The sequence below is a fragment of the Adiantum capillus-veneris genome, chromosome 19, assembly GCF_014529385.1.
Source record: "Adiantum capillus-veneris isolate H3 chromosome 19, ASM1452938v2, whole genome shotgun sequence".
In the NCBI taxonomy this organism is placed as follows: domain Eukaryota; kingdom Viridiplantae; phylum Streptophyta; class Polypodiopsida; order Polypodiales; family Pteridaceae; genus Adiantum; species Adiantum capillus-veneris.
The window spans coordinates 71,725,095-71,736,505 of record NC_140949.1 but is presented as its reverse complement, the minus strand read 5'-3'; the positions used below and the strand labels follow the sequence as shown (position 1 = coordinate 71,736,505).

Genomic DNA, 11,411 nt, shown 5'->3' with positions numbered 1-11,411 from the left:
TCTTCCATGTCATCATCATCATTCCTTCTTCAAGCTGTAGGGGTACCTCTCATCTCCAAACTTGCATGAACCCTCAACATGTGGCAAGTTTTGCAATTTTTGCCTTCTCACATAATACTTATATTGGGCTATGCATGACCCTAGACGGATTCAATGCTAATGAGAAAAACTATTGTGACGATGGTAATATCTCTTAAATGTGCACATCTCATGCCCTTTGTGCAACCTAAGTAGATTTCTAACGTGTGTGTTGCTACTCTTTGGATCCTTCTTCATGTGGGACACCCGTTCAACTTTTTTGCTTCCGTGACCTCTTTCTCTCCAACTTCAAGCTATTACCAATCAGTGGGCTTACTATATTCGTTTTTCTTTGTCGATTGATATACCATATTATGCTTGTACGCAAACACCAACTGCGCGAGTTAGCAAGTATTCCAATTTCCATCATCCATGCTACACAAGTCCTATGCTTTTTCCTGTTGCTGTGCTTTTTATGGTTGTTTTTCCCTTTTTGTGTATGGCGCAACTTGTAGTAGTTAGAGGGCTTTATTTTTTAAGGCTACGGGATGCTTCAGGCTACTCATGAAAGTGTTGGTTGGTGAAAGCGAGTCTGGACACTTGGAAAGGAGGGTACCTAGTGATTCCCACTTTACAAATGCTAACTTCTCTAAGTGGAGGCTGGGCCCCACCCCAGTTTCAACTACTCCTACTCTACACCGGTTCTCAACCATTCAGTTTAAAAGTTTTAAAGGCGGTACGAGGTGGCCTTTGCCCCCTCATACACTACAGAAGGTGGTGGAGCGGAGAGGACGTGCTTCTAATGCAGTGTCCTCTTTCCTCGCCTATGTTTCTCTACACAGACAAACAATATGCTGAGCTCTCGCTATGGAAACCTTCTCAGCGTGAAGAGTCAAGCTCAAGCCTCCATTTCCTGTTTAGCAGCTACAGTATGATCTCCTGCACTGCTTTCTTCGACATTGCTACACCCCGAAGCGGCCTTCCTTGCTTTGCAAACTTCAGAATCGGCATCTCTAAAGAGTTCTAGCTGTGGTTGTTCTCTCGTTGTTCAGCGCTCTCCAGCCTTCACAATATGCTCAAAATGGAGAATTGCTGCGGAAAAGTGGATATGGAGACCTTTGAAAAATACCTTTCCTCAAGCGCTTGTGTGGTAGAGCCCCCTGCTCCAGCTTCTTCTTCTGGTAACAATCTTGTGCTGGTGCCTATTCCACGCTATCCGGCCATGCCTCGTCTCTACTCTCCATCAAGCAAAATCTCATCATCAGCTAATGACAATGTAATTGGCACCTCTGAAGTTTGCTCAAATGATGGGCCATCAGCCATTGCTGTTGTCAGCAAGGTCAAATTCAAGGTGAAGGGCATGGAGTGCGCTGCCTGTGCTAGCTCTGTTGAGAAGGCTGTCAAACGTCTTCATGGAATTCAGGATGCAAGCGTTTCGTTACTTCAAAGCACAGCCCAAGTTGTGTTCTGCCCTGTTTTTATCAGTGTATGATATATTCTCTCTCTCTCTCTCTCTCTCTCTCTCTCTCTCTTTCACACACACACACACACACACACACACACACACACACACATTTTTTTTGTAAATTTGATTTGATTTATTTACAAATGGGAATCCTCAGAGTGAGGAAAACCCATCAGAAAGATAGATACAAAAGGAAAGAACATAGAAGTGTTCCGGCGGCTAGAAGCAAACATAGGATAGCTGTAGGATATCGGGCGATATGTCCCCAACATCAAGGGCAAAATGTAAGGATTGCCTAGGTGATATCTTGAAAAAAGGAAAGAGATCTGCCTCTTGCTGATGGAACATGCGAAGATTGCATTGGCGCCACAAAGACCATAAGGACCATAATCTAACCCAAGTGAAGAAGGCTGCAAATTATTGAAGGGAAGTCGAGAGGACGCGAAAAGCCCAAAACCGTTTGTGGAAAGTCGCCAAGGGAAATCGAAGGCGCATACATGATGATATGCAGGCAAGAAAGGCCTTGTTGACGCGACAATCCCAAAGCTGGTGCATAACAGTCTCTTCACAAGCTGAACATGTGATACAACAAGAAGAGCTGACATGACGTGCAACAAGGAAAGTTCCAAGAGGGAGAACTCCCAACAAGAAGCACCAAAGAAACAGACATTCTTTCAGAGGCAAATGGCTCTTCCAAATCGCAGTAAGAGCCTTTCTCCACCATAAATCAGATCTATGCAACGACCATAGCGCATTACAATGATCAGCCGGCCAAGAATCACGCAGAAGAGAGGCATAAATGTTGCTAGTAGAAATGGCATCAAAAGATGTTTCCCATAAAGTCCAATCCGTCATACGGTTTCCATTAGCCAACGGCGGAACAGGCAGGAAAGCAGCGAGCATTTGCTGAAGTTCTTTCCAAATCTGGCGATAATGCACCCAAAGAAAAGTGTTCAGCCGCTCGAGAGAAAGGAAGCATATTCCCACACGTGTCAACCACATCATCCACCGTACATATTCCTCGACAAGAGAGAAAGTATGCTTGACGTGGCGAACGGTCAACAAAAGAAAATGAGAATGCTCGAGTCCAGTGAATGCTTTCCAAGCGTATAGAATTCCCAATTGGTTGTAGTCTGCCATGCCATGAAAGATGAACTGTCACCGCTTTCCAAGCAATGAGTAAAGCAGAATAACCGAGCAACCAGGAATACGACCCTCCATCTTGCCACATGTCCTTCCTTGCTAGAGCATGGCGGCGAAGATCCAAAATACTAAGCCCCCAAAGCGCTTCGGAGTGCAAAGTTTCTCCATAGATAACAAATGAAGGCCTTTCTTTCGGGAATCACTACGCAAGAAATTAGACTAAATTTCAGACATAAGCGATGCAAGGCGAAGAGGAGGCCAATGTAACAATGGCAAATAGAACTGAACATATGCCATCATTATGCTCTAGACAATACGAAGCCGAACATGTAACGGCCAAGTGGACAGTTTCCAATAGTGCAATTTTAATTGTAGGCGTTGCATAACCCAATTCACTTGCTGGGTATTGGTTACATTCTGCCAAATAGGATACCCCAAGTGTCTGACAATCTCATGCGAATCAATTATCTCTCCAGGCCACAAAAGATGATGCCAATCGCATGCATGAAGAGGCAATAGTTTGGATTTTATGAAGTTGACCTTAAGGCCAGCCGCAAGCCCAAATGTATCCAAAGCTTGCATAATCTCACGCATATCATCCGGGTTATTACGAGGCATGAATAATGAGTCATCAGCATAAGCGTAGCCAATAAAGTCATTCCCAGAGGGTAATTGCAATCCGTGAAGACGGCCAATGGAAGTCAAGTGATCTAGATGCAACAACAAGGGGTGGGTGGCAATGTCATACAATAAAGCGTTGAGGGGACAACCTTGCCTGACAGAGCATCCAAGTTGCGAAGGATCAGTCAGGTCACCATCAAGAAGGCTAAACGACAAACTATGAGCATACAAGGAATATACAACATTGGCTATTCTAGGATCAAATCCAAGGGCTCGCATTGTATCAGCAATGAAATCCCACTGTATCGTATCAAAGGCCTTTCCAATGTCCACTTGCATCACGAGTATATCTTGCTGGGTATATTGGGCATATTCCATTCCAATCAAGACATTCGCCAAATTATCCATGATCTGGCGACGAGGGATGAAAACATATTAAGCGGGATGGATACCTGCAAGAAGTGACTCCTTGATTTGATGCACAATCATCTTAGGCAAAATTTTGTATACGACCGGCATGAGGGTAATCGACCGCCAATGAGAAAAATGCTCGCAAAGCGCCTGCCTAGGCAATAATTTCAGCAAGCCTTCTTTCCAAGACAATGGCAAATTCAGCTTATTCCACGCAACATTCATCATATAGAGCAAAGGCTCTTTCAAGTGCTCCCAGAAGGAGATGAAAAATTCCACAGAGTCTGTTCCAACCAGGGGAACACCATATGCCAAGAGCAATCAATGCTGAGTGCAATTCATTTTCAGTAAAATCCACCTCCATCGCTTGCGCATCACGAGAGGAGAGAATTGCATTCACTTTAGATAACAGAAGTCGGCGGGCACAACGAGTTTCAATAGAAACCAGAGGAGGAATAGCAAATTACATTCCCAAAATGCGACATCAAGGCATCAGCAAGCTCACTTTTCGAAGTTGTCCAGGAGCCTGATGGGAGCTTCACCCTCTTAATGGCTTGAGAGGCCCTTGAATAGTGTAGGTGCTTAAAAAACTGTTTCGAAGCACATTCCTTATCTACAAACGCTCGATGCCGAGCACGAGTTTGCCATTTATCTAGTTTGCGTTTGTCATTATGTTGCAGACATACTCGAGCATGACAAAGCGTTGTCAACTCACAGTGGCGTATTAGCCAAAATTTGGAGCTCTCGATGAACATTTTTCGCATCGTCAACACTCCCGTGTAACTGAAGCATATAGTACTTGCTATAATCCTGAATCAAACTTTGCACACGCATGAGGAAACGATACCAAGCAATATCAGGATCCAAATGCATTTGGGCGACCAGTGGGAGAATGACATCATGAATCATGCCACGAAATACCTCATGCGAAAGATAGGTATCATACATTTGCCCAAAGCGCAAGGCCATCAAAACCGGGGCATGATCAGACACTAACAAGGTGTGGTCAATGCTCATCTTGCATACATACTCATCATACTGTTGCATATTAAGGACACACCACCGATCTAGCTGTGCACGATACGACGAGTGAGCATTATGCTGAAAAGTATTCCCACAAACATTCGGATGTAAAAGGCTCCACAAATCCAACATCCATTGACAGAAGAAAGCTGGAGCAAAGCACCTCTATAGCTTGGCCTCTTTGTCAGTTCGGGATCACAAACCTATCCACTCAAACACCTGCAACTACAACTCCTAAAGCTGTATCCGGTTGCCAACTCAAGCCCTCACCCAAGGGGTCTTTAACTTACAAGGAAACAAGGTAGGATCTGTACGTACATACCTTATCGTATGATATGGTACGTCCGTACAATACGGTCTGTACCTATTAGGTGCAGCGGAATGATTGTTTGCGCTTTGCTCAAGATGAGTGCTCTGAACTATACTCAAGGGTTCCTTTTAGTTCTTATGGAAGGTAGAGCCTTTCGTTCTTAATGGAAAGTGCTATGATCACAAACAAAGTGAATGGACACTGTGCGTGCAAGTGTATGAGACTGAGAGATAGAGAGAGAAGAGAGATACGACACCAGAGACGTTGAAAAACCCTCCTCCGAAGGCCCCACTCTCGTCGGCGAGAGTGGTCTACTTATTGATTGCACAAAGTGGTACAATGACGATGCAGTGGACTGATGCAACCTGAGACTATGCCGGTGACGACGACGACTTTAGGGCTGAAATCTGCGGTCTTCTAACTGCTGAATTTCGGGGCTGTTTCGGTGGCTGAAAATGACTGTTTTGGCTATGTTTTCGAGGGCTGAAAATGGGGATGTCTGGCTGTTTCGGTGGCTGAAAATGACTGTTTTGGCTATGTTTTCGAGGGCTGAAAATGGGGATGTCTGCAAGTCTTTATGGCTGAATCTGATGCAAATCATGCATGCTGAAAAAGGTGCCTATCTGCGACCAATGGGCTGAAAACAGAAAACGCTGATCTGGTACTGTAGAGTTAGTGAAAAATGCTGGGTTCTGGGGACTGCTGGCGATCATGGGAAGGCTGAAAACGCCAGGCTGTGGAGGTGCTGGCGATATGCAAAACGCTGGGCTGTAGGGTACTGTGGCGACCAAGCAATTGTGAAAACGCCAAGTGGGGGGAGTGTCTGGCGATGGTGAAGACCCAAACTGAAAACGCTAGGCTCATGGAGAGGAAAACGCCAGGCTTGGGGGGGTACTGCGGGTTCTTGCTGAGAAGACGCCTGTTGAGCGGGGAGCTCGTGCTGCTTCTTCTGCCATTTAGTGCTAACTTGGGTTTGCTTATATACAAACTTAGCAAAATTGCCCTACCTACTTTTGTTGGAAAGTCACTTAAAAATAATAAGTGAAAACTGTCAAAAATAGGGAAATTAGGCTAAATGCATTGGAAAAATTCCCTAACTTATTCTAATGGATTCTGATGGGAATTTTGATGATCATGCTGTGTGCAACCAGAGGATATGCATCTATGGTAAGTGACCGGGCATACACGGTCTACGAATAGACTCACAAAAGTGCCAAATCACTGCTAATCTAGGCTTGACTGGATTGACTGAACCGTGATCATACTGTAGCTTGTCCACGGACACATAGGGTTGGATGTGTCACGTGAGATCCCCTCCTTTTCAAAGTGAGGTACTGGTACCGAACTGTATGGTGTCGAGGGAGATCGCCAATAGCATCCGGAATGCTGGAAGGGACTCTTCGTCGGCCCACTCTGATGTGTGGGTCATGTGGTACTTGAACTTCATAAAGGTCTGCAACGCTTGCTTCTTTGGGCCGCGCCGAAAGCGACACAAAGTCTTTTGTGGCTCCTTCCTTGTTTCAACTTCGTCTAGAGACCTGCTTCTTTCTTCTTCAAGAATCTCCATAGCTGAAAATTCGTGAAACCATTTCCAACACAAAACCATGAACATACCCATTCCATGTAAAGTGAAGGGAAAAAATATTGTCTTCTCTAAAGACTGTGTATGCAATGTAGATGAATATAGAGACGGAGTGACAACCCGTTCATTAAACACATGCAAACAATGAGATCGAATCTTTCTCTTATGATCTAGAGCAATCAACTGTGGCAAAACACAATGGAAATGCCTACGCTTGGTGCTCATACTTTCATGTGCTCGTTCGGAAACTGTGTCATGCCAAAGAAGAGACATGGAATGTGACTTCCTGACATACATACTTTTCAGCTTTTCACGAAAAATCCGTATACATTCGTGCTCATCCATGAGAGAAACGTGCTTAACATACAATGTCATGCCTAGGAAAAGGGATCACATAACGATGTTGACTAAAATACAGGAAATGATCACGAATGAAACACTCGAACAATGCGTGCGTATCAATCATGCGAACACATAATACTTCCTGTGAGGGTTATTTGGACCTAGGCTCGAGAGCCAAGATCGATCCTTCGTGATTGATCGAATCTGCAATGAGGTTAGCTTTGCTAGGCTTGGTGCTCATACTTTCATGTGCTCGTTCGGAAACTGTGTCATGCCAAAGAAGAGACATGGAATGTGACTTCCTGACATACATACTTTTCAGCTTTTCACGAAAAATCCGCATACATTCGTGCTCATCCATGAGAGAAACGTGCTTAACATACAATGTCATGCCTAGGAAAAGGGATCACATAACGATGTTGACTAAAATACAGGAAATGATCACGAATGAAACACTCGAACAATGCGTGCGTATCAATCATGCGAACACATAATACTTCCTGTGAGGGTTATTTGGACCTAGGCTCGAGAGCCAAGATCGATCCTTCGTGATTGATCGAATCTGCAATGAGGTTAGCTTTGCTAGAAAAAGCATCAACTAACTCATCATCCTTGTGAACAATCACATCTTCTTCATGCAAATCATCATGCTTGTCTTTATCATCCAAATCATTATGCTGATCATTGTCAATCAAATTATCATGCTTTTCACAATCATGCAAATCCTGTGTGTCATGCTTTGGAGAAGAAGAGACTGAGAGAGTTTCCTTCTCATGGATCCTTTCAATCTTGTCCTGCATATTAGCAATGAGAGATGGAGAATGAATAATGTCCTCTCCATGAATGACAATGGGAGAATCACTTTTGGCATGTAAAGTGAGAGTGTTAGCCTCAAAATCAATGAGAGCATTCAGTTCACGAAACCATTTAATGCCCAAAATCATATCACATCCTGAGAGAGGAGAAACAACAAATCTTCTAGTGAAGGCAGCTTGCTGAATTCCAAAAAACACATCAAGGCACTCCTCCGTGATGAGAGCGTCCATACCGGGACGAAAGCCAGAGACCTCCATAGGAGATCTCGGAGTAACTTCGAGGCGGGCTCTCTCAACAAGAGGAACTGATTACATCATGCATACTACCTGGGTCAAACAATATGACAAAACGCTACCCCGACGTACGACCATAACATTTAATGAGAGAATCATCAATGTGAGGGTCATGCGAAACTTGGTGCACACTCGTGTTATCATTCATTGCATTGACAGAGGAAGTGGGTTCTGTGGATTCTTTAGATTCATTCGATTCAAGCTTAGGACATGTTCTTTTTATGTGACCCTTAATGTGACAATGAAAACAACGACCTTCCTTAGAATAAGTGCTTTGCTCTTTCGACGTGATGTATCCTCTTACAATTCCTTGTGCTACCTTTTCATCTGGAGTAAGCTTAGGTTTAGCAATTGTGTTAGCTTTACCTTTAGATTCATTGAAAGAATTCTTTTCTGAGAGACTATTGGAAGATTGGTTAGAAGAGTTACCATTCTTACCATTCTTACCGTTCTGAGGGTTCTGAGAAGTCTGCAAGGTACTTGTGGAAGTCTTGTTCTCCTTAGGTTTCCCTTGTTGTGCTTCATCTCCTGTGCGAGAGCAATCGCTACCGCCTTGTTGAGATCGATTGGATCGAAGACTTCTACATCAAACTTGATATAGTCGTCTAACCCAAGAAGGAATGTCTCTTTGCGTTCATCATCTGACTTGCGTAATTGGGTACCTAACTGCAAAACACGATTAGAGAAAGACATAACCGGCATACCATTTTGCTTGAGAGCACGCCAATCGTCCTTCAATCCTGCGAGGTACTAAGGTGGCATAAACCGTGCCTTGAGCTTGTCTTGGAAATCAGCTCAATTGAAGGAAAGGGGCGTGAATTCGTCGGCTTCCTCTAGGTGCACTGCTAGCTGTGCCTCTTGCCATGCGTGGTACCAATTGATGGCATCACCGGCAAGGTACATAGCTACCGTCAAAACCTTTATATTTCCTGTCTTCTTAGTTGTCGCAAATAAGCATTAAATTGATGCAACCAAGAATGAATAACTGTAGCATCTATCTTGCCATCATACTTACTGAAAGTCAACTTCTCTGTGACTGGATGGTTGGAATCCGCATTGTGGCTTGCGCCACTTGAGGAAATCCCACGATCTTTGGGTGGTTCGGTCTTCGAGGCTAGCACTTGTCGAAGCAATTCTTGAGTGCGTAGCTCTCTTTGAGCTTAACGCTTGGTCTCCAGAGCCACTCTTTGAGCTTCACGCTCGGTCTCCAAAGCCAATCTTTGAGTTGCACGCTCGGCCTCCAAGACCGCGCTTCTTGCCACCTTGTCCGTCTTTCTTTGTTGTTTTCGTTCTTTGCGTGCGTCGCGCTAGCGTTCTAAAGCAAGGCGATTGTCTTCTTGTTGTGCAGCAAGTCTTGCGTTTCTTTCGTCGCGCTCACGGTCCTTAGCTTCTTGTTGTTCTGCCTTGCTTGCGAGTTGTGCCAATGCAACTTGATTCGTTTCTTGTTGTTGTGCCATCATGTCCAACATCGACTTGACCATGGCCTCCATAGGGGTTGGGACACTTGGTGGCGTAGATGGCGAAGGGGGAGGGTCGAAAAATCTCTTGGTGGGGAAAATTCCTCGTCGCCTCTCTCATGCTCATCACCTGTATGCGAAGTATCCATTCCGCTTCGGGTGACGACCATGCACTATGATCTTTGGTTCTTAAGTTCACGAGGAACTTGGGGTTCTTGAGGGTCTTGGGTTCTTAGGTTCTTGAGGATCTTGAGGTTCTTGAGGTTTTTCTTTCGCTTACAAATCGCGTTTGAGAAGGATCTTCTCTTCACCCAAGTTCTACTCTTTCCCGCGGGCGCACCCCTTGGCGGCCTTGAGCTCACACCAAGGTTGCTTTTCCCACCTCACGTCGATTGGCCAGCCACTAAGTGCACGGTCCGCTCTCAATGAGTGAAAAGAGACACAAGGGGAGGCTGGACAAGCCCTTCTTTCCTGGGATTCCTGTCACTCTTCAACAAACATGATTAGGAATTGACACGCCCAAGCGAACTTGGGTGTGTGCGACCTCAACAAGCTTAAAAAATTCTTGTGGTTCTTGTGGTTCTAGTGATACAGAACACTGCCAAAGCTCTGATACCAATGTTAGATGCAGCGGAATGATTGTTTGCGCTTTGCTCAAGATGAGTGCTCCGAACTATGCTCAAGGGTTCCTTTTAGTTCTTATGGAAGGTAGAGCCTTCCGTTCTTAATGGAAAGTGCTATGATCACAAACAAAGTGAATGGACACTGTGTGTGCAAGTGTATGAGACTGAGAGATAGAGAGAGAAGAGAGATACGACACCAGAGACGTTGTAAAACCCTCCTCCGAAGGCCCCACTCTCGTTGGCGAGAGTGGTCTACTTATTGATTGCACAAAGTGGTACAATGACGATGCAATGGACTGATGCAACCTGAGACTATGCCGGTGACGACGACGACTTTAGGGCTGAAATCTACGGTCTTCTAACTGCTGAATTTCGGGGCTGTTTCGGTGGCTGAAAATGACTGTTTTGACTATGTTTTCGAGGGCTGAAAATGGGGATATCTGCAAGTCTTTATGGCTGAATCTGATGCAAATCATGCATGCTGAAAACGCTGCCTATCTGCAACCAATGGGCTGAAAACAGAAAACGCTGATATGGTACTGTAGCGTTAGTGAAAAACGCTGGGTTCTGGGGACTGCTGGCGATCATGGGAAGGCTGAAAACGCTAGGCTGTGGAGGTGTTGGCGATATGCAAAACGCTGGGCTGTAGGGTACTATGGCGACCAAGCAATGCTGAAAACGCCAAATGGGGGGAGTGTCTGGCGATGGTGAAGGCCCAAACTGAAAATGCTAGGCTCATGGAGAGGAAAACGCCAGGCTTGGGGAGGTACTGCGGGTTCTTGCTGAGAAGACGCCTGTTGGGCGGGGAGCTCCTGCTGCTTCTTCTGCCATTTAGTGCTAACTTGGGTTTGCTTATATACAAACTTAGCAAAATTGCCCTACCTACTTTTGTTGGAAAGTCACTTAAAAATAATAAGTGAAAAATGTCAAAATTAGGGAAATTAGGCTAAATGCATTGGAAAAATCCCCTAACTGATTCTAAATGATTCTGATGGGAATTCTGATGATCATGCTGTGTGCAACCAGAGGATATGCATCTATGCTAAGTGACTGGGCATGCACGGTCTACGAATAGACTCACAAAAGTGCCAGATCACTGCTAATCTAGACTTGACTGGACTGACTGAACCCTGATCATACTGCAGCTTGTCCACGGACACATAGGGTTGGATGTGTCACGTGACAGTACTGTACGGATCCGTACTGTACCTTTTTTTGTTGTTGGAAAAAAAACCCCAGTAGGTCGGCACAATAGGGTTCGCCCATCGATTTTGCAAATTGGCAAATCATGATCAATGTGAACTTTG

At 44.9% G+C, this 11,411-nt stretch overlaps 1 protein-coding gene across 4 annotated transcripts in view; it reads left to right on the top strand.

Annotated features, from left to right (window-relative positions):
* The first annotated feature begins 743 nt into the window (after positions 1-743).
* Positions 744-11,411, top strand: part of LOC147434217 (putative copper-transporting ATPase HMA5) — an 85,244-nt gene continuing 74,576 nt past the window's right edge. For 2 of the 4 annotated variants that reach the window (XM_086490781.1, XM_086490780.1), the window contains exon 1: positions 744-1,504. In XM_086490781.1, the coding sequence (XP_086346907.1) occupies positions 1,091-1,504 (414 nt within the window). In that variant the 5' untranslated portion in view covers positions 744-1,090. The remainder of the gene's footprint in view (positions 1,505-11,411) is intronic. The other 2 variants (XM_086490782.1, XM_086490783.1) reach the window with 2 other exon arrangements.